The 24898-nt window shown below is 33.4% G+C and overlaps 4 protein-coding genes across 10 annotated transcripts in view; 1 reads left to right on the plus strand and 3 right to left on the minus strand.

The window, feature by feature from the left end:
• The window catches only part of LOC135140229 (relaxin receptor 2), a 140171-nt gene that overhangs the window by 86903 nt on the left and 28370 nt on the right, over nucleotides 1-24898 (plus strand). For 4 of the 5 annotated variants that reach the window (XM_064070701.1, XM_064070699.1, XM_064070702.1 and 1 more), the window contains exons 7-14: nucleotides 5660-5731; nucleotides 5779-5850; nucleotides 5925-5996; nucleotides 6213-6284; nucleotides 6597-6737; nucleotides 19295-19366; nucleotides 19823-19894; nucleotides 19942-20013. In XM_064070701.1, the coding sequence (XP_063926771.1) occupies nucleotides 5660-5731; nucleotides 5779-5850; nucleotides 5925-5996; nucleotides 6213-6284; nucleotides 6597-6737; nucleotides 19295-19366; nucleotides 19823-19894; nucleotides 19942-20013 (645 nt within the window). The remainder of the gene's footprint in view (nucleotides 1-5659; nucleotides 5732-5778; nucleotides 5851-5924; nucleotides 5997-6212; nucleotides 6285-6596; nucleotides 6738-19294; nucleotides 19367-19822; nucleotides 19895-19941; nucleotides 20014-24898) is intronic. The other variant, XM_064070703.1, reaches the window with a different exon arrangement.
• Nucleotides 6890-7527, minus strand: LOC135140249 (uncharacterized). The gene is made up of 3 exons (XM_064070727.1): nucleotides 7414-7527; nucleotides 7201-7338; nucleotides 6890-7151 (listed from the first exon to the last, which is right to left on the minus strand). Exons 1-3 carry the CDS (start codon nucleotides 7457-7459, stop codon nucleotides 6994-6996), a joined length of 342 nt encoding a protein of 113 aa, XP_063926797.1. The 5' UTR covers nucleotides 7460-7527; the 3' UTR covers nucleotides 6890-6993.
• Nucleotides 8359-15821, minus strand: LOC135140248 (uncharacterized). Of its 3 annotated transcripts, none has more exons than XM_064070723.1 (6): nucleotides 10601-10659; nucleotides 9630-9765; nucleotides 9438-9578; nucleotides 8887-9383; nucleotides 8685-8828; nucleotides 8359-8639 (listed from the first exon to the last, which is right to left on the minus strand). In XM_064070723.1, exons 4-6 carry the CDS (start codon nucleotides 8936-8938, stop codon nucleotides 8482-8484), a joined length of 354 nt encoding a protein of 117 aa, XP_063926793.1. In that variant the 5' UTR covers nucleotides 8939-9383; nucleotides 9438-9578; nucleotides 9630-9765; nucleotides 10601-10659; the 3' UTR covers nucleotides 8359-8481. The 3 variants fall into 3 exon arrangements, with proteins under 3 accessions (XP_063926793.1, XP_063926794.1, XP_063926795.1); XM_064070724.1 differs by having other exon boundaries at nucleotides 9630-9711; nucleotides 10601-10641; XM_064070725.1 differs by lacking the exons at nucleotides 9630-9765; nucleotides 10601-10659 and adding an exon at nucleotides 15738-15821.
• Nucleotides 16485-17983, minus strand: LOC135139901 (uncharacterized). The gene is made up of 4 exons (XM_064070266.1): nucleotides 17830-17983; nucleotides 17282-17374; nucleotides 16776-16913; nucleotides 16485-16725 (listed from the first exon to the last, which is right to left on the minus strand). Exons 1-4 carry the CDS (start codon nucleotides 17981-17983, stop codon nucleotides 16544-16546), a joined length of 567 nt encoding a protein of 188 aa, XP_063926336.1. The 3' UTR covers nucleotides 16485-16543.

The following is a 24898-nucleotide window of genomic DNA, read 5'->3' on the forward strand; positions in this document are numbered from 1 at the left end:
TTCGCTTTTATTTTGTATCTTCGACATCCAGAGTTTTGTAAAAAAATCAGGGGTTTGACATTTCCTGGCTTTTTAAAATTATTTTAAATTTGTTTTTCTGTTCGGGCAGTGTCAATTTTTACACCGGTATATTTAATTTAATTTTTTTGCTTTCCGAATTTCCTTTCAAGCAAATCTTTACTTTAAATTTGGAACATAGCGTTATATTGATGTGCAATTTAATGATACATTTTTGTTTGGAAGTTTACTTATACAGGTTGTCCTGAAACACATAAGAATAGACAATTACATTTTCTAGCTTATTTCAGAAATTTAGATAATAGAAGTTTTCGAAGTTTTTGAATGACAGTAGTATCGATTCATAAATGATAGACAATTAACTAAAATTCATCTTCTCTTGAAACTTGATGACGTCATTCTTCAAAAATGTGATAAAATAGATTCAAAGAAACATTTTGGGATACGGTGTCTTTTGCTTTTTAAAATATATTTTTGTTTTTGAAATATTTGTACAGTGTGTTTAAAAAAATTGATTTTGGTAAATGAATAATATTAAGGGTAATCACTGGAATTAAGAGGGGGTGGGTGGGCGGGGCTATTGCTTGCTTATATGAGATTCTGTATGAAAAAGTTAAACTTAGCCCCGCCCACCCACCCGTTCTCCATTTTGTTTTTCTTTAGAAATAAGAAATAAATGTTATAGCAAATAAGTAGTATTATAAAAAAATTACGATTAACGGTTTTTTTAACAGTCTACGTTATATTAGTTCCCATTCTCACTTTATCAAAGAACATATAATTCACCCCGCCCACCCACCCTGCCTCCATTTCAGCAATCCACTTTCTCTAGTCCAAATGTGTGTAGGCGGGGCTAATAGTAGTAGATAATATCCTCTAAGAAAATAAAGGTTGGGTGGGAGGGGCTATTACTTCCTAAGATAAAACTGATTGTGGCAAATCACATACCCTCTAAGAAAATAGAGGGCGGGTGGGCGGGGCTAGTACTTGTTAAGATAAGATTGATTTTGGTAGATGATATATCTTCTAAGAAAAAAAAGGGTGGGTGGGGCTAGTACTTCCTAAGATAAAACTGATTGTAGCAAACCACATACCCTCTAAGAAAATAGGGGGCGGGTGGGCGGGGCTAGTACTTGTTAAGATAAGATTGATTTTGGTAGATGATATATCTTCTAAGAAAAAAAAGGGTGGGTGGGCGGGGCTAAAATTTGCTAAGATAGGACTGAACAATATTAAGAGTCGTCACTAGAACGAAGAAGGGGTGGGTGGGCGGGGCTACTGCTTGCTCATAAGATTAGAAAAAAGCTAAATTTAGCCCCAGTATTTCACTAACTAATTTTATTTAGTGTAAAATGGAAATTGGAAAATAACAGTAATGCATTGCCAAATTTTTCTCGGAAAATGGAGTGTTTCTGATTTAATTAATAAAATAAATTGATTTATTCATTATTTTTTTTGTGCTACCGCGTTACGCAAATCTAAAAAAGTTGAGTTCAGTGGTAAATCACAAGTAAAAACTCATCACATTCTGCACATTTTACGTGGAATTTATTCGTCAATTTTTTAGGAGGAATGAGCAAATACATTTTAGATAAAAAAATTACCAAGCGTATCATAACTTTAAAACATCTCCAAGATCTCAAAACATTCGGTTTTGTAGTTCCTGATTAAATCAAAAATATAAATCACGCATTCATTAATTTTTTTGAGTCTCCCTGTATAAGCAAATTAAAAAAATATGAATGGAATGATAAATCACAAGTATAGACTCATCATATTTTCGATATTTACGGGTCATGAAAGGTCGAGAAAACGTAAAAGTAGGAAGTCGGTCGACGGGCTCGATTACAACATTTCCTTCGCTTACACTCGGGAAGTAAAATAGAAACTAAGGTAAATATGCTCGGTTATGCCAGAAATTTCATACCTAACTTTCCTGACAATTTGGGAACACTGACGATATTTTCAGTGCTATTTTGGATATACATATAAACAATACGAACAAATTGCAACATATTTGTAATGTACGGAATTAACATTTCTGTTTCAAGCTAAAAACAATGGCGTATACATAATTTCAATATCTCTATACATTCTCAAGATATAAGGCCGTGCAGTTTTAACTGGGACACCTGTGTATAATTTTTTATATACATATAACTATACATATATATAACTCATTCATGTATCATGTTGCAACATTTTCAAAGATTAATCATTTAATACTTACAATATCTTTTTTATTATTGTTTTGGTATAAAAGATATTTAATGTTCAAATTTAAATATTATCGTACTTGCATTGACAAAATTTACAAAAACTGTCAAACTTGTTGACATAAATTTTAGCATGAAGTAACTAGATTTGTGTTTACGAATAAATGCATCATAGGCGTCTTGACATAAAAACTAAATTAATGTTTCACAAAATATGGCATCATGATACGTTACTGAATTTCGAAAAAAAAATCCAACAAGAATCTCTAAAAATGTATATGGAACTTTATTAAAAAAAGAGGTGAATTATGTAGACAAACACAAGTAGGCCATTTGCCAATATCAGTCTTTTCTTAGCAGGTAGTAGCCCCGCCCACCCACCCTCTCTTTTCTTGGAAGGTATGTCATTGGCCAAAATCAGTCTTGTCTTAGCAGGTACTAACCGCGCCCACCCACCCTCTATTTTCTTAGAGGGATCTTATTAGCTAAAATCGGTCTAGTCTAGTCTCAGGTGCTAGCCCTCTAAGAAAATAAAGGGCGGGTGGGCGGGGTTAGTGATTGCCAAGATATTGCCAATTAACATATCCCTTAAGAAAATAAATGGTGGGTAGGCGGGGCTAGTATCTGCTAAGAAAGACTGATTTTGGCAAAGGAGGTCCCTCTAAGAAAATAGAGGGCGGGTGGGCGGGGTTAATACCTGCTAAAATAAAACTGATTTTCGCAAATGACATATCCTCTAAGAAAAAAGAGGGTGGGTGGGCGGGGCTAGTATCTGCTAAAATAAGACCGATTTTGGCAAATTACATACAGTTGCGGCCCTCCAAAAGTGCACGATAATTTTCTCTATTGTAAATGTATCTTCAAGTCATGAAATCAAATTTGACATTTTGTTTATTCAAAAATGCTGCGCCACTGGTAATACCTAGACTTACATTAATTTAAAAATTCAAAAAATTCCATGACAACGAAAAATCGTGCACTTTTGGAGGGGCGCAATTGTACCTTCTAAGAAAAGAGAGGGTGGTTGGGCGGGGCTAGTACCTGTTAAAATAAGACCGATTTTGGCAAATGACATACCTTCTAAAAAAGAGAGGGTGGATGGGCGGGGCTAGTACCTGCTAAGATAAGACTGATTTTGACAAATGATATACCCTCTACCCATCATTTTCTTAGAGGATATGTTATTTGGCAAAATCAGTCTTATCTTACTAAGTAGCAGGCCCGTCCACTCGCCCTTCATTTTCTTAGAGAATAGGTCATTTGTCAATATCAGTCTCATCTTAGCTAGCCCCGCCCACCCACCCTCTCTTTTCTTAGAAGGATGAAAAAACAAGAACAGCAGTCCTCCATATATATATTGAAATACTTATTGGCGACTTATTTGTTGTGTTAAAACATCTTAAGTAAAAGTTTTATTATCTGCAATCCCATATTGTATATGATTTTGAAATGTATAGAGTATGACAAAGTTGCACAAGACAAAATTACCATTAATACACCGGTTTAAGTTCATTTTATTAACGAAAATGTGTATAAATGGCATAAGGATTTTCTCTTGTTCAGTTTTTCCTTTTCAGAAATACAGTTAGCTGAATAAAACAATTTTATTAATTTTTTTCTTATAGTGTGTCAAAAATTATTCAAAATAGTAAATGATCATGACGTTATACAGCACCTATTGCCTAATCGCAAGCGTCATTTTAAAATAGGCCAACACACTTTGCGCTTCAAACACAGTAAATTAAAAACAACATTCAAATTTGTTTTTTTATTAGTAGTTATCTGTACAAATAAATAGAAGCAATTTGTAATCTTAAAATCTACGCCACGTTGGACACTTTCTTGTCTTTTCGACCCCCTTTCAACTTCTGCTGAATCTGTTCCAACGTCTTTCCTTTCGTCTCCGGCACAAGATAATAAATGAACAAAACTCCGACAAAAGTCAACACCATAAAACTCGAAAAGGGCACGCTCAATCCAAACCCATCAGCCGTCGCTTGGTAGTACTTCGTAATCGCCAAAATCATCAAAGAGTACGACCCGCTCACCATACAAGTCAGTTTCGCTTTAATACTAGCCGAAAACATCTCAGTTTGCAAAACAGTAACGACCGACCCCAACCCTAACGAGTACACGAAAATGAGTACCATCATCATCATGAGCGGAAACCAATCAGCAACCGAAGTATCAACGCTAGTGTATTCTTTAAGGATGAAGAAAATCATCTGGAGAAGCAAATTGACAAAACAGCCTATTACAGAGAAGAGAAGAAGGGGTTTGCGACCCCACTTATCAATAATGAACATGTTTAAAACAGTCATGACGAGCTGGATTAGAAGGATGATCGAAGCACCGATGTGTGGAGCAACACTTTGAGTGGCGTCTTTGAGAAGAATCTGGATGTAGAAGTTCATCACGCTTACTCCGGTGGTTAACTGGAAAAACCTGGCGCCTAGCATGATGAAGAAAGCTTTTCTGTTTGAGTCGATAGTGAAAACGTCTTTGAAGGTACCACTTTCGGACATCTGGCGATCGACGTCTGCTTTCAGTTGCGTCAGTTCTTCATCCACGTTTGATTTTCGTCTCAAGAATTTTAATACGTGTTCGGCTTTTTGTCTTTTTTATGCATGAGGAGGTAGTACGGGCTTTCGGGCATCTTCCAAAAGAGTACTATGAAGAGTACCGGAATTGCGATGAAAATTGAAGCGGTCGTTCGAATAGATAAGTTGACGAAAATGATGTTGACGAATATTACTCCGAAGTAGTAGGCGATTCCGGCCATGGTTCCGCTATTTCACCCACGTAAATGAATACTACGGTATTAACCATTCCTTCTTCTATTCCTTCAATGAAGCGACCTACATACAAGAGTTCCATGAGTTGGTACGACAATATGATTAGCAGAAAGGAGGTGATTTGAGGGAAAGCGCTCAAGAGGATGCAGCGTCGACGTCCGATTTTGTCCAAAATAAAATTTCCGATGAAGCATCCAAAGAAGCTTAGCGTCATAACTGATTGTCAAGTTGACATAGATTAAATGTCATTATTGGAAAAAATATTTTGACTGTTGTATTTTCTCACGCGTCATTTAAAATATTTATTTTTACAAACTGCTTTTTTCAGTTTTCTAAGTATGAACTAATGTTATTTAATATCCAGTACTGTTAACACTTAGAGAATGGAAAAGTAGGTCGGCCGTTTCCGTCTGTCTGTCATCCATTGTCTGATAGCGTTTATTACTATTATTATTATTATTATTATTGTTATTAAAAAAGTGTATATAATATATGTATCGGAATTGTGAAATATTATTCGTCGCAGAAAAATCAGAGCTTATTTCAATAAATACAACTGTGTACATAAAGCAACCCCCGAGAATTCCGTCTTGAAAAAAACTACCCCAAGTCAAAAATCTCTTGTTCCAGCAACTTCGCTCACTGCCAGATCTCCCAGCTCGAACCACACACCTTCTTCGACGTCAGCCGCATCCAAAAAATGTAAGTACCCCACCCCTTCAACCCCCATTATAAACGAAACTCCGCAGACACTTGGACAACAACGACCTGAGAACGCTCCCCTCGGAGCTCTTCCCGCAGCACAACGACTTAAAAACTTTGTAAGTATCCGCCGCAAAAATCCTTTATTTCACCCCTATGTTCGATCAGGTGTTTAATAACAGCCCCGTTCCAGATCCGTAAGGCACAATCGCATCTCGGGTATCCATCCGGACGCTTTTAGAGAATTGGTTAAGCTCGAAGAACTGTGAGTATCGGACAAAGTAAATTAACGAACAGGGGCGGACTTTTGAGAGTTTTTTAATTAAGATTTTTCGATTCGGGGCACGTAATCGATTTTTAGCGAGTTTAGAGATATTCGGGAGTTTGGATCCGTCTTAACGATTTACCGAGCCGGGATTGAGTGGAGGGCTTTTCGAGTATGGGTTTCTATTAATATTAAAATGTGTTTATAATATTTCAGGGACTTGAGAGGGAATCGGCTCGCGGAGATTAGGAGGGAGGTTTTCGCCCCGCTGAAAAGCCTCCAATTTTTGTAAGTAGGGGCGATTTCGAACTTTTGCTTTGTGGGGAGGTACAACTGGGAAATGTGGAATGATTTTTTAAAGCAGGCCAAGGAAACTTTTATATATTATTGTTATTGTAGCATTATATACTACGTTTATCGAACAGATGGAGTTGTGAAACTCAACAAATTAACTTTAGAAATTCAAATCTAAAAATACAAATATTGTCATATTTACGTTGAGCTTTAGTTGTAATTAAATATAAACAACCTTGACCTCCTCGACAATTCATAGCACCTCCCCCCACCCGGCGATACTTTAATCTCGCTTCTCTTTTTCAGACATTTACAGAATAACGGAATTCGTTACGTCACTGTCAACACCTTCCCTCCCTTACCTCTGGAATCGTTGTCATTGACGAACAACAAGATCGATTCGTTGGAAAGAGGGACTTTCTCGATGATGCCATCCCTCAAACATTTGTAAGTCAAAAGACATTTATACGTGTTGTGTTGCAATAATACGGGTTGATAAGAAGATGTTTTCTTAGAAAACAATTGCTGAGGGTTTAGGGACAAAGGACGTCTGGGCACAAAGAAGGGATTTGTGCGGTGACAACGTAATTAATTGCATCTTCTAATCTGACGGAAACTATAGTATTGTTTTTATTTTTGCATACAATGGAAAGGCCGATTAGTTGTACGCTACACGGACCCTATAGTGTTATTTTTTGGATTGTTAGCTGCACTGCGGGGGTGTTATAGGGTCGTAGAGAACTTGGTTATTACACCTGTCGGTCGTACAAGTCTTACACTGCTTGAGCTGACCTTGTTTGGTGTAGTTCTTGCAAAAATCGCCACTCCAGCAGGCTCTCCGAACTAGTTGGAGACTCCCATCTGCAAAAATCGAGTTAGATTTTGGCCCAAAAAAAAATGTAATGTTCACTTTGAAACCACTCAACCGCTTGGACACACATTGCGTTCGTTTCTGAACACTCCTCGACCATGTCGTTTGGAAGAGTCGTGCTGCAGGCGGTCCGCGTTCGGTAGCTTTGTTGACAAGAAAAACACACCAGAGTTAATCCTGAAAGGTTAAGAAAATTATTACGAGGCGTTGTCGAGGCTAAAAAAATAAGAAAAATAGATAGTTTCTGGTTACCTGTATGCAGAAGCACAGCGATAAAACACAACACAAAGAACTTCATGGTTCTGGTAGCCACCCGAACGCCTAGTGCTCACAAGGTGTTATGTTAAATTTTCGACAACCATTTGTGTTTTTCGCTGATAAAAATGGAATTTTTTAGCGGACTACGTCAAGTAAACAATTTATTTCCATAGATTAATAAACAATGCGCGTGTTAAATTTTAAAAATATTTGTATTAAAAAGCTTAATTTTTAACGTACCTCATTATGCAAATTGAACTTCCCTTGTTAGTCTAACGAGGAGGAATTTGTTGATTATTATTATTGTTATAAATAGCTAGGTTGATTTTTTAATCACGAAAAAAAACACCTGTGCTCACTGACGATTTTAAACTAAAAACTAAAAAATAAAATTTTTGTGATTACTCTTCACGTGCTTGTCGTTAGTAGAAGGGGAATAAAAATGAAAGGTAAATTAAACAACAAGCTTGCCAAATGTATTCAAAATTTTGTTTTTATAATGATATCAATTAAATTCTTGTTGAATATTTACATTATGTAATGAGGAAACCGTTACTTCACTTTCGGCATATTTGAAATGAAAAATATTACAAGGTCGGGAGATCTGCACTGTTTGCTTTGTTATTACTAGTTACGCATGACATATTTAGAAATATTTTAAACGTACGTTTTATGAAAAAATTGACATTTTACATTGTCTTCTATAAACATAGATACGTTATAACTAATCACTTGTTTCTTATCAAAAAGTTGATGACGTCACTGAGCTGGTTTAACCTTTATTTCAGATGCATGTTTGAAACGTCACGGACAATTAAATCCGCTCCTAAATTAATTATATTTATTCTTTCCGCTAAAACTTGACTAGTTACAACACTCACTGGTGGTATTTGCTGTGCTTTAGAGACAAGATAAGTTCAGTGTAAATTCTGCACTCTTATGTCACCAATTTAAACCCTTTAATAGCAAAACACACAAAAATATATGCATTTATAATATTTAGTAAACATAGCGTGTGGTCACATTAAAACCACTGAAACGACTTCACCATTCTTATTATCTTTATTGACATTTCGTCGGATAAGGTTCGTAAACAGGATCACCGTTGCATAAATCCGTCTGGCACGTTTTGCATTGTTTCAAAACGCCGACTTTGTTGCTAAAATTTTTACAATAATCGCCGTCGGAACAAGCTCGTTTCAATAATTGCAGACTTCCATCTAAAAATAAAAATAGTATGTGGAGAAAAATGTGAGTGGGCTTACTTTGGAACCACTCGATGGATTGAACGCACGTCGGATTTTGGCCGGTGCACGGTTTTGATTTGCTACCGGGACGTACTATTGTACAGGGGGTGTTTGAGTGGTAGCCGATGTTACAGTGGTAACATTCTATAGTGCGTGTTGATTCTGAATAAAATAGAAATTAAAATTAAATAGAAAACGGGTAAGGTTTTTTGAAACTTACCCAAGTGTGGGGTTAAAGCAGTGAAGAAAATTACCAATAGTAAGAAATTCATAGCGAGTTGTGTGTTGTAGTTGTAACAAAAAAACGAAGTGTATGTGCTTTCAGTAGATATGGAAGGTTCAATTATGTAGATATTTTTTTTTTGCTCTAAGCGATATTTTTTTATGGATAAATATGTCGTTTCGTTACAGTCGGACTTTCATTATGTGGCTTTATTTAAGTCTGTAGTTATGTCATAATATTATTGTATTTTAATACAATTATGCATATGTATTAAAAATGTCTTATTACATCACCCTACTAACTAAGAATAAGTACTTAATCCCTTCAAGGGCAAAACTACTGACATTTCGTTGGAAGAGGCTCGTAAATCGTGTCACTGTTGCATAAATCCGTCGTGCACGTTTTGCATTGTTTTAAAACGCCGACTTTATTGCTGAAATGTTTACAGTAGTCACCGTCCGAACAATCTCTTTTCACTAGTTGTAGACTTCCATCTAAAAATATATACTTAAAAATATTACGTACCTGTAAATTAAAAATTTTCTTACTTTGGAACCATTCAATCGATTGAACGCACCTCGGGTTTCTTCCAGTGCACACTTTTGTCAAACCACGGGGTTGTCCGACTCTTGTACACGGGGTTATTTCGTGGTATCCTTGGTTACAAAAATAACACTCAAGGGCCGATCCTGCCAAATAAATGGTAAAATACCGAAAAATTAACACTGGGAAATGGTTACCCTTGTACGAGAAGACAACAGTAAGAAAAATTGTCCAAATTAAAAAATTCATGGTGTTTTTGGGGCGAATAACAGAGTGCGTCTGCCACGTACGAATATATAAAGGTTTAATGGGCGTGTTTTCTTGAAAATGCGGCTATTCCAGATAAGACAAATTTTTATCGTGACGTAGCCGCAATCGCTACCTAGTTTTGTAGTCGCTCAGTTATGTTTTCCAGAAGCGAAATTTTTTAAATTAATAAGTGGAGTGAGCTGTTTAATTTAATTTGTCGTCATTTTGCGGAACAGAGTCAATAAAATGAATGATTAAAACGGAATAAGGGTGGGTGGGCGGGGCCGCTTCTGACTTTGTTTTAAATCTTTAATTCCACCGTTTTTCAATGTAGAATTCGACTCCCATTTTACAGTATATAAAATAAGTCAGTGAAATTGAGAAAACAGATGGAGGGGGGGGGGGGGGAGGGCTGGGTTTAGTTTTTTCTACACCCCTTCTTCATTCTAGTAACTACTCTTGATATTGTTGAGTCTTATCTTAGCAAATACTAGCCCCGCCCACCACCCCCCCATTTGCCAAAATCAGACTTATCTCAGCAAGACGAAGCCCCACCCACCCGCCCCTTATTTTCTTAGAAAGTATATCATTTGCCAAAATCAGTCTTATCTTAACAAGTACTAATCTAATCAATAAATTAAATCGACTCATCCATTAATTTTTTTGAGCCACCTGTTTACGCAAATCTAAAAAATTGGTCGACGATTACTTCGCCCATAAAATACAGCTTGTCAAATCTAGCTCTTTCGAAAAATTAAAAGATTTGATTTTGCGAATTTTATTTTTTTTAAAATATGTACCTAATGTTTGAGTAAAGTTTGTTACAAAATTTTGTGTTGATGTCATCCACATTTTTGCAAGGACGCATATATCAGTTTGGATAGGTGCATTGTAATACTAAATAAAAGTATTCTCTTACTGTTATTCTTGAACAGTGATTTATGATCAATAAAATAACGAAACAATTTAATCACGTCTGCCGTATGTCAAAACAGAGATGCTACTGAAGACTGCACTGAAAATCATTTATGGTACTCGTAATTTAAAATAAATAGCGATAACGCTTATCAACCTGTAGACGTGACAGTAAAAACAGAAACTAAACTAAAAGATGTTTTCTACGAATTGCAATAACCGGATCACAATGCCGACGGTCCAGACTTTTTTATTGATCTGACGTCCGCTTATTGAATTAAACACTACATTTAGTTTGATTTTAGATGTTGTAATTCACATTTGATTACTTATAACTTGTCTAGATCTAGGGAAGGCTCAGCATCCTAAATATCGAAAAAATATGAAAGTACCAAATTGCCCGATGAACTGCATAAATGTACGTCCTTAGGTTATCCTCCACAAGAAAAACAACTCGAAAGTGTTTATGTTTACATCGGAAGGATGTCACGTAGAAATTAGTTTGATTTGAATGAATTTGTCTTCTCAAAACAGAGGATCAAAACTATTAAATAATAAGCTACAATCGACAAAATGTTCTGAATATCATTATTATAATTATTATTAAATAAAGAAAATAAAGAGGTTTGTATTTTTACATTTTCGGGAAAATGGGGTGACGCCTTCTTAATTTGATTAATAAAAAATATGAATGCAATGATGAATCACAAGTAAAAACTCATCATTTTGCACATTTGGGTAGAATTTATTTATTCGGCAAAATTTTGAGAGTTTTTTTGGGGATTTATTAACAATTTACCATGCTTACAATGACCTTAAAACGTCTGCAAGATTTCAAAGTATTCAGTTTTGCAATTCTTGATTGAAACAATAAAATAAATTGGCTGTCATTAATTTTTTTAAGATACCCTGTATAAGCAAATATAGACTCATCAAACTTTGCACATTCAACATAGGATTTGTTCAGCAAAATATTGAGGTAATTTTTCAATTTTTTAATTTCTTGTTTCTTCAATTTTCAAGTTCTTTATTTTTATTTTTGGTTTTCCCTACTTATTAGTTTTCATTTTCTTAATTTTATTCACAATTTTTCGTTTCCATTTCCTTTATTTTTTCAACATGTGTTTTGCAATTACACTGCGCTCCTCTATCTAACAACGAATGAAAAATTCATCACAATTGAAATCGGGGCGGGTGGGTGGGGCTTAATCTTTATTTATTAATTTTTTTAATATATAATGTTTTCTTTCAACAACAGGACAGTTAAACATGTTTTCAGTTTCTTGTTGGGAAAAGAAGACTTCGTACATTAACAAAAACGGGCAAAATATAAGCCCCGCCCACCCACCCGTTCTCAATTGTGACGAATTTTTTATTCATCGTGAGTTGAAGGGTGGAACTTAGTTGCAAAATCCTCATTTCTGTACAAGAGATTACCGTATGAAATATGTTTTTAAAAGGGTAGAATTTTCTAGGGTGGATGGGACATAAGTTTTTTTTCAACAATAGGATAGTTAAACATGTTTTCAGTTTCTTGTTTCCAGAGGAAGATTTCGTATTATAAGAAAAAATGGACAAAATATAAGCCCCGCCCACCCACCCCTTCCCAGTTATGATGAATTTTATATTTGCAAAATCCTCATTTCTCTACAAGAAATTACCATATGAAATATGTTTTTATAATATAAAAAAATTAAAACTCGCGTAATTTCAAATCAAAAAACTGCAAAATCTAGATATTGAAATGTCAGAAAATTGGAAAATCGGAAAACTGATAGGCATTTTACCAAAATTGAAATGTTGAAAAGGCGTGAAATCGACAATTTAAAAGAAGGCAAAATTTAAAAATTGAAAAAAACGAGATGTCGGGAAATCGAAAATACGAAAAATTAACAATATAGGGAAATCAAAATATCAAAAAATCGTAAAAACGAAAAACTGAAAAATTCAAAAAACGGGACATTGAGAAATCGAAAAATCCAAAACTTAAAAAATCGGAAAACTGAAGAATGAGCAACTGAAAAATCGGTAAATTGAAAATTCGCAAAACTAAAATGGCGAACAGTTGGGAAATCGAAAAGCGAAAATGTCGAAAAAACGGAAAATCGAAAAATCTAGAAATTAAAAAATTTTAAAAATCGATAAATCGAACTGAAAAATCAAATCTGAAAATTGAGCAACTAAAAAATGGATAAATCAAAAATTTTACAAATCCAAAAATTGAAGAAGCGAAAAATCGAAATCGGGAAATTTCAAAAATCAAAAATCGAGCATTAAAACATAAAAAAAATTGAAATATTGAAAAATTGAAAAACCAAAAAGTTTAAAAATCCAAAATCGAAACGTCGAAAAATCGACAATGAAACAATAAAAAAATCGAAACATTTTAAAATTAAAGAATCGAGAAATTAAAATATCGAAAAATTGTAAAGCCAGAAAATGAAAAATTTCCAAAATTAAAATGTTGAAAAGGTGAGAAATCGACAATTTCAAAGAAGAGAAATTTTAAAAATCGAAAAAGCGAGATGTTAGGATATCGAAATATTGAAAAATTTAAAAATTGGGAAATCGAAAGATCAAAAATTCGTAAAAACGAAAAATTGAAAAACCGAAAAATCAAGAAAACGAGAAATTAACAAATCAAAAAATACTAAAAAAAAAATCGAAAATTAATGAAACGAAAAAGTCGGTATATAAAAAAATCCTAAAACTGAAATGGCGAAAAGCTGGAAAATCGAAAAATTGAAAAATCGAAATATGTATCTACAATTGAAAAATCGAAAAGTGGAAAAATTGAAAAATCAAATAGGAAAATTGAGCAATCGAAAAATCTCGATAAACCAAAAATTTTACAAATCGAATAATTGAAAAATTGAAATCGGGAAAGTCCAAAAATCGAAAATCGAGCACTGAAACATAAAAAAATTGAAATATCGAAAAATTAAAAAACCAAAAAATTTTAAAATCCAAAATCGAAACGTCGAAAAATTGTAAAGCCAGAAAATGAAAAATTTCCAAAATTAAAATGTTGAAAAGGTGAGAAATCGACAATTTCAAAGAAGAGAAATTTTAAAAATCGAAAAAGCGAGATGTTAGGATATCGAAATTTTGAAAAATTTAAAAATTGGGAAATCGTAAGATCAAAAATTCGTAAAAACGAAAAATTGAAAAACCGAAAAATCAAGAAAACTAGAAATTAACAAATCGAAAAATACTAAATTAAAAAAATCGAAAAATTAATGAAACGAGAAAGTCGGTATATAAAAAAATCCTAAAACTGAAATGGCGAAAAGCTGGAAAAATAAAAAAATTGAAAATCGAAATATGTATCTACAATTGAAAAATCGAAAAGCGGAAAAATTGAAAAATCAAATAGGAAAATTGAGCAATCGAAAAATCTCGATAAATCAAAAATTTTACAAATCGAAAAGTTGAAAAAGCGAAAAATCGAAATCGGGAAAGTTCAAAAATCGAAAATCGAGCATTGAAACATAAAAAAATTTGAAATATTGAAAAATTGAAAAACCAAAAAGTTTAAAAATCCAAAATCTAAACGTTGAGAAATTGTAAAGCCAGAAAATGAAAAATTTCCAAAATTAAAATGTTGAAAAGATGAGAAATCGACAATTTCAAAGAAGAGAAATTTTAAAAGACGAAAAAGCGAGATGTTAGGATATCGAAATTTTGAAAAATTTAATAATTGAAAAAATTCGCAAAAATGAAAAATTGAAAAACCGAAAAATCAAGAAAACGAGAAATTAACAAATCAAAAAATACTAAATTAAAAAAATTGACAATTAATGAAACGAAAAAGTCGGTATATAAAAAAATCCTAAAACTGAAATGGCGAAAAACTGGAAAATCGAAAAATTGAAAAATCGAAATATGTATCTACAATTGAAAAATTGAAAAATCAAATAGGAAAATTGAGCAATCGAAAAATCTCGATAAACCAAAAATTTTACAAATCGAAAAATTGAAAAAGCGAAAAATCGAAATCGGGAAAGTTCAAAAATCGTAAATCGAGCATTGAAATATAAAAAAATTTGAAATATTGAAAAACTGAAAAACCAAAAAGTTTAAAAATCCAAAATCTAAACGTCGAGAAATTGTAAAGCCAGAAAATGAAAAATTTCCAAAATTAAAATGTTGAAAAGATGAGAAATCGACAATTTCAAAGAGAAATTTTAAAAATAGAAAAAGCGAGATGTTAGGACATCGAAATATTGAAAAATTTAAAAATTGGGAAATCGTAAGATCAAAAATTCGTAAAAACGAAAAATTGAAAAACCGAAAAATCAAGAAAACGAGAAATTAACAAATCAAAAAATACTAAATTAAAAAAATCGAAAAATTAATGAAACGAAAAAGTCGGTATATAAAAAAATCCTAAAATTGAAATGGCGAAAAGCTGGAAAATCAAAAAATTGAAAAATCGAAATATGTATCTACAATTGAAAAATCGAAAAGCGGAAAAATTGAAAAATCAAATAGGAAAATTGAGCAATCGAAAAATCTCGATAAACCAAAAATTTTACAAATCGAAAAATTGAAAAAGCGATAAATCGAAATCGGGAAAGTTCAAAAATCGAAAATGGAGCACTGAAACAAAAAAATTGAAATATTGAAAAATTGAAAATCCAAAATCGAAACGTCGAGAAGTTGTAAAGCCAGAAAATGAAAAATGTCCCAAATTAAAATGTTGAAAAGGTGAGAAATCGACAATTTCAAAGAGAAATTTTAAAAATTGAAAAAGTGATATGTTGGGATATCAAAATTTTGAAAAATTGAAAAAAACTGGGAAATCGAAAGATCAAAAATTCGTAAAAACGAAAAATTGAAAAACCGAAAAATCAAAAAAAAACGAGAAATTAAGAAATCGAAAAATACCAAATTTAAAAATCGAAAAATTAATGAAACGAAAAACTGAAAAATCGGTAAATTAAAAAATCCTAAAACTAAAATGGCGAAAAGCTGGAAAATCAAATACTGAAAAATTAAAAAAATTCCAAAATCGAAAATCAATTAAAAAATCGAGAATCAAAAGGTAAATAATCTCAAGTTATACTTAAATTTCAAAGTATTCGGTCCGGTAGTTTCGGAGATTGGCGTTTGTTGTAACTAATTCACCCACTACTTACCGAAAAAAGCGATATACAACACAAGAAAAATCGTGAAAATTACAACATTCATGGTGTATTGTACAACAGGCAAAGTGTGTCTGTACAGTAAAAGCATAATCAAGAACGCAATTATCTTAGCTAAGCGCTTTTTTTTAATTAAAAGGTATTATCTTTGCCTAATGGAAAGTACATTAACGTTGACAATTACAAAGCTTCACATTGAAATATAAATTAAAAAAAATAGTCCAACGCCTGACACAACAAGTACAGTAATTTTTCGTTCCACTTTTCTCCTTCAATAATAATAAATCACACAACCGACACACGATTTATTACGTTATTTACTCATATCTCTGCGATTTAGAAATATGCATAATTACGCACACGCCACAAATATTTCAGACGAATTTTCATAATACTTTTACATTGAAAACCTTGAAAATTATTGCGCTATCTAGTTAATGCTATATTTTCGACGTTCCATCGATAAAAAATGCGTCACCTTCACTTGTTTTGTTAATAATCAAAAACAATTCGTAGCATAAACGGAGACTTTATCCGTGCTTGTAACAACGTCATTACAAAAATTAATAACAGCAGCTGACCTTTACCGGGCCCTTGAACGACTCCCCAGTAAAAATTAAGTTAATCTCACGATGTCTTTTTAATCTGTGTTAAAAGTACAATTTAAAACTGTATTATCAGTAGCACCTAATGGCAGCGATAAAACGCGACGTCCCACATAACAAACAACAAAAGTCCACCTTGACGAATGCCACATTTATTATTTTTATTATCTAGACGATAAACGTAGTCGAGACATGTTAAAAGTAGCAGTTCAACAATTTGACAGGTTGATATATATCATCCATATTACACAAATCCTGCGTACAGTTCCTACAATATTTCAAAATTCCTTCAGGACTTTGGTAATTTTCGCAAAAACCCCCAGTCGTGTTTTCAGGAGGGGTCCAGCAGTCCCTCATAGCTAAACGAAGAGCACCATCTAAAACAATCTTACTAAAAAAAACAAAAGTCATAAAACGATAATTTTACTATTAAACCACTGAATGGACTCGAAACATTGCGAATTCGGACCGTCGCACTCATTAACAAACCCTGGTGCCAACAGGTTACTGCAAACTTCGGAAGTTACATAGCCGGTTTGGCAACGGTAACATACAATGGTGTTACCTGTAATAAAATCGTATTGGTTAAGTCGTTAATAAATTCGAGAAAAAGCAAAAGTCTACGTTTGCTCCTTGCCGCATTTATACGACTGTGCAATTTCACTCCGAGCAAACATCGCAAATCGCCTCAATTTATTTAAACGTCACAAAATTACGTTTTGTTTAACAACGATATAAAACGTCGAAAATATTGCGGCGTTAGTGCGTTCATTTTGGGCAATTTGTTTGCGAAAAGCCGAGAATCAACAGACGGGAACTCGTTTCTTTCTTTATTTTGCGCCCTTCGGGGGGAATTATCGTAAAGCTAGTCGATAAAGGTGGTGATTTCGGACAGATTTTTGCTTTCAAGAAATTTGAATATTGGCGACTTACCGAGGTACGGGAGAACGGAGAAAAACGAGCACAACGCAGCCAACTTCATGACTAATGGAAGTTTTAAGTTCGCCAGCGATATTTGTGCATTATCTGTGATAGATAATGCGTGAATTATGGGGGTGCGGGGTCGTAACTCGCTTTGAAATATTGATGCTCGAAATAACGATAATAAAGTACGGAAAAAGCGTTCCGTGTGTCTGTCTGTCTGCCCATCCATCATTCACGTTCATACAGAAATTAGTTTAAAACCTCAGCATTTAAACTCGAAGTCCCCATTTTCCGTAGCGTCGTTCCGAATCACAATTTTCTCGTTAATCCCGCAGCACGAGCTCTTCTAATTAGTTATGAGATCGAAGCCTTACTTTACGAGACGAACTTAACTTAACACAGGATGTTACGACATCTTAGCGCTCTTTCATAACCCCTGATATTACCCGATCTGGCGTTTAATTGGAGAAACGGCACTTTTATTGGGCGATTAAGCGGCAATTGTCAAACGCGGTCGAAATTTATCGAGGATTATGTACAATAAAGTCGAAAATGACCGTATTCATCATTGCATGCAACGTAATTGGCGCAGTCGGGAGGATGTCGATCTGGTGTAAACAAATGTGGGGTATGCAAAACACGTCCTGGAGGAATGGGGGTGGGTTTGGGTCGTGACGAGAGGGTGCAAGGAACCCTTCTTGACAGAGTCATATAAGTTGGATGCGAAACCACAAACAAGGGAAATCTAAGAGGACTACCCGAGCTTTGATGAAAACTGATGTCGGGGCATGATGAACGGGGAAAAGTGAGAAAAATTGGGAGGGGGCAATAAATTAAGGTGACACTGCGTCTGGATGTCTTCTCTATTTCGTCTTGCTTTATTTTAATAAAGTCGTCAAAGTCAAGTCGTGTTTTCTTGTCAGGTTGTCTGTGTTGACGAATTTATTAGACAGATCTTTTGTGTGACGGTATTTCATCTTTTCGCTATGAAACTCAGTGCTCCATCTGTTCGGTGAACGGTGTATAATAGGCGTGCGTCGTCCCCGTCCGGAATTAATTTCCCTAAATGCGTACTCTCAACCCCGAATTAGGAATCTACCCCCGATCCCTCGGGAAACATTTAAAAAAGTATCAAACATTTAAATTAAATTTAATTCATCTGTAGGCAGAATTGTCTTGGGAGATACAATCACAGCATGCAATATTTTTCCGACAGAGAAACTCGCTGAATTATATTTTCATTCGAAATGGAAACTAGAACCTTGCAAGAAATCCACCCCATCATAATCCACCCACAACATTTCCACTTTCATTAAAAAACCCATTCATTCTCTAATAAACGCTCCTATTCCTCTAACATTTGTCGCTTTAGCACTTCCCCCTGAAACGTCGGAAATTTTATATCGCTCCATTGAAAAGGAAAACCTGAAAGATTTCCCAGAAATATTGCTTTCAATTATTGTATCGAGCAAATGTTTACCCTTAGAAACAAACACTTTGAGCAATTCTACGAGCAACTTTAATTAAATTGGCTAAAGAACCGTGAATTAATAAAAAGAAACTAGTAAACAACCCTTCAGTAGTTCCATTCAATATAACGCACCCTTATTTGTAAAAGCCCGATTCATCCCTCCATAAAAAATTCAGGAGATCCATGCAGAAAGCAATATCGTCGCGGAAGGTAAATTTAACCCCCTTTCATCCCCCAATCCCACAAATTTTATTTATCTCCACGAAAGCGAGTAGTTAAACGGAATTTATCGGGACTATTTATACTCGAGGGGTGCAATATACAGTGCGACAACACACCTCCGTCCTTGAACTTGAAATAAATCAAAGCCAACCACTGTTTCCAAGTGGCTGCTTTCAGGTATTCAGGCGAAAGCGAGAGTTTTCCTCCCCGCTAGGGAAAATATTGTACACGTTGTATTAATACTTTATTGACACTCCAGAGGTTCGTCGGTATGTCTGTCTGCACGTCCGTTGCAGTTTCTCTATTTGTCAAAGCCGTTTTGATTTCAGATACCTGTCAAGCAACAAGCTGGTCCACCTCAAAGACGGGATTTTCCTCAATCTGACGCTCCTCCGGATCCTGTAAGTATCGCATGTCTAAAGGGTTTAAAATCTCGTCTCCGACAAAGTTACTCTATTTCTGGCTTTCCTGTCGTGTTGGCGTTTATCTTTATTTAGAATTCCGGCAATCAAAACCGAAAGTCGGATTCAAAGGGGATGAGTTTTATCAAATTTTCTACGAGAGAGCAAACAGGGCAAAAATGAGATAACGATGTGGCGGCTGAGCCGGGAAAGTCAGATTTAGACCGTTTTAGGGTTTCTCACTTCGCTTTATTAATTAAATGAAAATTCGCTTTGTTTGTTTTCTTGCGAACTCAATTTACCTTGATTCGGAACTTGAAAAAATCACATTGTTTTTTTCGTGAAAGTACAAATATTATCCTTATCCTTATGATCTGACTTGCAAATCCTGATTTGATATCTTTGGCAACGGTTTTCCATTAAGAATGTGATCTGAACAAGCAAAAATCTTTCCAGGACGTTGAATGAGAACCTTATTGAGACGATCGAAGTGGCCGTTTTCACCGACGTTCCACGGTTAATTTCATTGTAAGTAAAAAGGGCGGCGGGAAAAGGTGTTAAGAAATCGGTTTCAGGACGTTCGAGCATAACCAATTTGATGAGCTAGACAGTGGGGTGCTGAAGCCGCTGCAGAAGCTGGAGCATATGTGAGTTTTTATTGATAATTTGATTTACTTTGGAGATTAAATTTTGTTGGTCGTCGTTGGGGACAGAAAATAGGTTTGAGGGTAATGGTTTGAACTAAAAATTGACATTTACTGACCAGTTTTCACTAATTGGAAGACGAAAAAGAACAGAATTACAGAAAAAAATACTAAATAACATTAGATCAATTTGTTCTGCTTTGATTTTTTCTGTTCTGTATGTGTGGTTTATTAATCCGCCTTTTTTTATTTAATTTTTACAAAAAAAAACAGAACTCTAACAAAAATTTAAAGTTATTCACAATATTTAAAAAGACTAAGGTTCTTTCGAATACAAAACACTTGGCGTTAAGTTTCTTTTCAAATTCGTTCAAAAACCGGATGATAGGAGCCCTCGAGAATTTTTCTAATTTTCTCCAAAAAAAAAACACTAAAAACTCTTTCACTTTATTTAAAAAAGATTGCTTCAAACTCTTAAAAAAAACACCTAGAGCCAAGATCTTTTCAAATTCGTTCAAAAACTGAACACTTGAAACCCTCGACATTATTTCACAATTTTGATAAGATAAAACAATGAAGTTTCTGTCCCATTATTAACAAAAATCTAGGGAGAACCCAATGATTCTTTCGAACTCTTTCGAAAACAAAACATTTAGCGTTAAGTTCTTTTCAAACTTGTTCAAAAACCGAATTTATTTAGAAAAAGTCTCTAGAAGATCATTCTTTTTTCACTCTTTCGAAAAAAAAAACCACTTAGAGACGAGATCTTTTCAAATTCGTTCAAAAACCGAAGCTTAGGAGTCCTCGAAATCTTTTCAAATTCTTTCTAAAATAAAACGCTGAAGATTCTTTCACATTATTTAAAAAAAACTCTAAGGAATCGTAAGATTCCTTCAAACTCTTTCGAAAAAAAACAACCAAAATCTTCTCAAATTCATTCAAAAATCGAAGCTTAAGAGCTCTGCAGATCTTCTCAAAAGCTTTTTAAAATAGAACAATAAAGATTCTTTGACATTACGAATCCTAAGATTCTTTTAAACTCTGTCGACAACAAAATATTTAGAGCCAAGATTTTTTCAAATTTTTTCTGCGATAAAACTGAAGATTCTTTCACATTAAAGAGACTCTAGGTGATCCAAAGATTCCTTTCAATTCTTTCGAAAAAAAGCCTAGAGCCGAACTCTTGTGAAACTAATTTATAAACCGAAGCTTAAAAAAATCAATGTAAGTTATTTCGCATTATTTAAAAGAAACTCTAGGACCCCAATATTCCTTCAAACTTCACACAAACAAAGTATTTGGTGCCAAGATCATTTCAAATTTTTCCACTATAAAACAGTGAAGATTCTTTCACATTAAAAAGACTCTAGGATTCCTTTCAACTGTTTCGAAAAAAAATATGTAGAGCCGAAATCTTTTCAACTTATTTAAAAACCGAACACTTGGAGCCCTCGAGATCTTTTCAAATTCTTTCTAAAATAAAACTTTCACATTATTAAAAAAAATATATATCTAGAAAACCCTAACATTCTTTCAGACTCTTTGGAAAACAAAACACTTGGCGCTAAGATCTTTTCAAATTCGTACGGCAACCGAACATTAGGAGCCCTCTAGATCTTTTCAAATTCTTTCTAAAATAAAACACTGAAGATTCTTTCACATTATTTAACAAAAGACTCTAAGGAATCATAAGATTCCTTCAAACTCTTTCGAAAAAAAAAACAACCAAAATCTTCTCAAATTCATTCAAAAATCGAAGCTTAGGAGCTCTCGAAATCTTTTCAAATTCTTTTTAAAATAGAACAATAAAAATTCTTTCACATTACGACTCCTAAAATTCTTTTAAACTCTGTCGAAAACAAAATATTTATAGAGCCAAGATTTTCTCACTTTTTTTCTGCGATAAAACAGATTCTTTCACATTAAAAAGACTCTAGGAGATCCAAAGATTCCTTTCAACTCTTTCGAGAAAAAAAAACCTAGAGCCAAACTCTTAAAAACGGAAGCTTAAAAAAATCAATGTAAGTTATTTCGCATTATTTAAAAGAAACTCTAGGATCCCAATATTCCTTCAAACTTCACACAAACAAAGTATTTGGTGCCAAGATCATTTCAAATTTTTCCACTATAAAACAGTGAAGATTCTTTCACATTAAAAAGACTCTAGGATTCCTTTCAACTGTTTCGAAAAAAAATATGTAGAGCCGAAATCTTTTCAACTTATTTAAAAACCGAACACTTGGAGCCCTCGAGATCTTTTCAAATTCTTTCTAAAATAAAACTTTCACATTATTAAAAAAATATATATCTAGAAAACCCTAACATTCTTTCAGACTCTTTGGAAAACAAAACACTTGGCGCTAAGATCTTTTCAAATTCGTACGGCAACCGAACATTAGGAGCCCTCTAGATCTTTTCAAATTCTTTCTAAAATAAAACACTGAAGATTCTTTCACATTATTTAACAAAAGACTCTAAGGAATCATAAAATTCCTTCAAACTCTTTCAAAAAAAACCAACCAAAATCTTCTCAAATTCGTTCAAAAACCGAAGCTTAGGAGCTCTCGAGATCTTTTCAAATTCTTTTTAAAATAGAACAATAAAGATTCTTTCACATTACGAATCCTAAGATTCTTTTCCACTCTTTCGAAACAAAAGTGTCAAATTCTTGTCAAATTTATTAAAAAACCGAAGCTTAGGAACCCTCGGGATCTTTTTAAATTCTTTTTAAAATTAAAACAATGAAAAATATTTCACTTTATTAAAAGGGACTCTAGAATCCTAATATTCCTTCAAACTTTTTCGAAAAAAAAAACACCTAGAACCAAGGTCTTTTCAAAATCGTTAAAAAAAAGAACACTGGAACCGCTCGAGATTTTTTCAATTTTTTTCTAAAATGAAACTTTTACATTATTTAAAAAAAGAATCTAGGGAACTCTAAAGTTCTTGCAAACTCTTTCGAGAACATAATATTTGGAGTCAACATCTTTTCAAATTTTTTCTACAATCAAATACTGAAGGTTCTTTCACATTATAAAGACTCTCGGAGATCCTAAGATTTTTTTCAACACTTTCGAAAACACCTAGAGTCAAATTCTTGTCAAATTCAGTAAAAAACCGAATCTTAGGAACCCTCGGGATCTTTTTAAATTCTTTTTAAAATGAAAACAATGAAATATATTTCACATTATTACAAGGGACTCTAGAATCCTAATATTCCGCCAAACTTTTTCGAAAAAAAAAAACGCCTAGAACCAAGATCTTTTCAAAATCGTTCAAAAAACGAACACTTGAACGGCTCGAGATTTTTTCAAATTGTTTCTGAAATGAAATTTTTACATTATTTAAAAAAGAATCTAGGGAACTCTAAGATTCTTGCAAACTCTTTCGAAAACAAAATATTTGGAGCCAACATCTTTTCAAATTTTTTCTACAATCAAATACTGAAGGTTCTTTCACATTATAAAGACTCTCGGAGATTCTAAAATTCTTTTCAACTGTTTCGAAAACACCTAGGGTCAAATTCTTGTCAAATTGAGTAAAAAAAACGAAGCTTAGGAACCCTCGGGATCTTTTTAACTTTTTAAAATTTAAACAATGAAAAATATTTCACATTATTAAAAGGAACTCTCGAATCCTAATATTCCTTCAAACTTTTTCGAAAAAAAACACCTAGAACCAAGGTTTTTTCAAAATCGTTAAAAAAACGGACACTAGAACCGCTCGAGATTTTTTCAAATTTTTTCTAAAATGAAATTTTTACATTATTTAAAAAAAGAATCTAGGGAACTCTAAGATTCTTGCAAACTCTTTCGAAAAGAAAATATTTGGAGCCAACATCTTTTCAAATTTTTTCTACAATCAAATACTGAAGATTCTGGCACATTATAAAGACTCTCGGAGATCCTAAGATTCTTTTCAACTGTTTCGAAAACACCTAGAGTCAAATTCTTGTCAAATTCATTAAAAAACCGAAGCTTAGGAACCCTCGGGATCTTTTTAAAATCTTTTTAAAATTAAAACAATGAAAAATATTTCACATTATTACAAGGGACTCTAGAATCCTAATATTCCGCCAAACTTTTTCGAAAAAAAAACACCTAGAACCAAGTTCTTTTCAAAATCGTTCAAAAAACGAACACTTGAACCGCTCGAGATTTTTTCAAATTCTTTCTAAAATGAAATTTTTACATTATTTAAAAAAAGAATCTAGGGAACTCTAAGATTCTTGCAAACTCTTTCGAAAAGAAAATATTTGGAGCCAACATCTTTTCAAATTTTTTCTACAATCAAATACTGAAGATTCTTTCACATTATAAAGACTCTCGGAGATCCTAAGATTCTTTTCAACTGTTTCGAAAACACCTAGAGTCAAATTCTTGTCAAATTCAGTAAAAAACCGAATCTTAGGAACCCTCGGGATCTTTTTAAATTCTTTTTAAAATTAAAACAATGAAATATATTTCACATTATTACAAGGGACTCTAGAATCCTAATATTCCTTCAAACTTTTTCGAAAAAAAAAACACCTAGAACCAAGGTTTTTTCAAAATCGTTAAAAAAACGAACACTAGAACCGCTCGAGATTTTTTCAAATTCTTTCTAAAATGAAATTTTTACATTATTTAAAAAAAGAATCTAGGGAACTCTAAGATTCTTGCAAACTCTTTCGAATACAAAATATTTGGAGCCAACATCTTTTCAAATTTTTTCTACAATCAAATACTGAAGATTCCTTCACATTATAAAGACTCTCGGAGATGCTAAGATTCTTTTCAACTCTTTCGAAAACACCTAGAGTCAAATTCTTGTCAAATTCAGTAAAAAACCGAATCTTAGGAACCCTCGGGATCTTTTTAAATTCTTTTTAAAATTAAAACAATGAAAT

The sequence above is a fragment of the Zophobas morio genome, unplaced genomic scaffold, assembly GCF_036711695.1.
Source record: "Zophobas morio isolate AGI-343-1 ecotype UQ-CSIRO unplaced genomic scaffold, CSIRO_AGI_Zmor_V1 ptg000038l, whole genome shotgun sequence".
NCBI lineage: Eukaryota > Metazoa > Arthropoda > Insecta > Coleoptera > Tenebrionidae > Zophobas > Zophobas morio.

Coding starts and splice junctions, on each gene's coding strand:
- LOC135140249 (XM_064070727.1), bottom strand. CDS start 7,459: ATGAAGTTCTTTGTGTTGTGTTTTATCGCTGTGCTTCTGCATACAG. Junction 7,339..7,413: donor CGCTGTGCTTCTGCATACAG/GTAACCAGAAAC, acceptor TTAACCTTTCAG/GATTAACTCTGGTGTGTTTT. Junction 7,152..7,200: donor AGCGGTTGAGTGGTTTCAAA/GTGAACATTACA, acceptor CGATTTTTGCAG/ATGGGAGTCTCCAACTAGTT.
- LOC135140248 (XM_064070725.1), bottom strand. CDS start 8,938: ATGAATTTCTTACTATTGGTAATTTTCTTCACTGCTTTAACCCCACAC. Junction 8,829..8,886: donor TGCTTTAACCCCACACTTGG/GTAAGTTTCAAA, acceptor TATTTTATTCAG/AATCAACACGCACTATAGAA. Junction 8,640..8,684: donor ATCCATCGAGTGGTTCCAAA/GTAAGCCCACTC, acceptor TTTTATTTTTAG/ATGGAAGTCTGCAATTATTG.
- LOC135139901 (XM_064070266.1), bottom strand. CDS start 17,983: ATGACTCTGTCAAGAAGGGTTCCTTGCACCCTCTCGTCACGACCCAAA. Junction 16,914..17,281: donor CTCCGTTCTCCCGTACCTCG/GTAAGTCGCCAA, acceptor ATTTTATTACAG/GTAACACCATTGTATGTTAC. Junction 16,726..16,775: donor GTCCATTCAGTGGTTTAATA/GTAAAATTATCG, acceptor AGATTGTTTTAG/ATGGTGCTCTTCGTTTAGCT.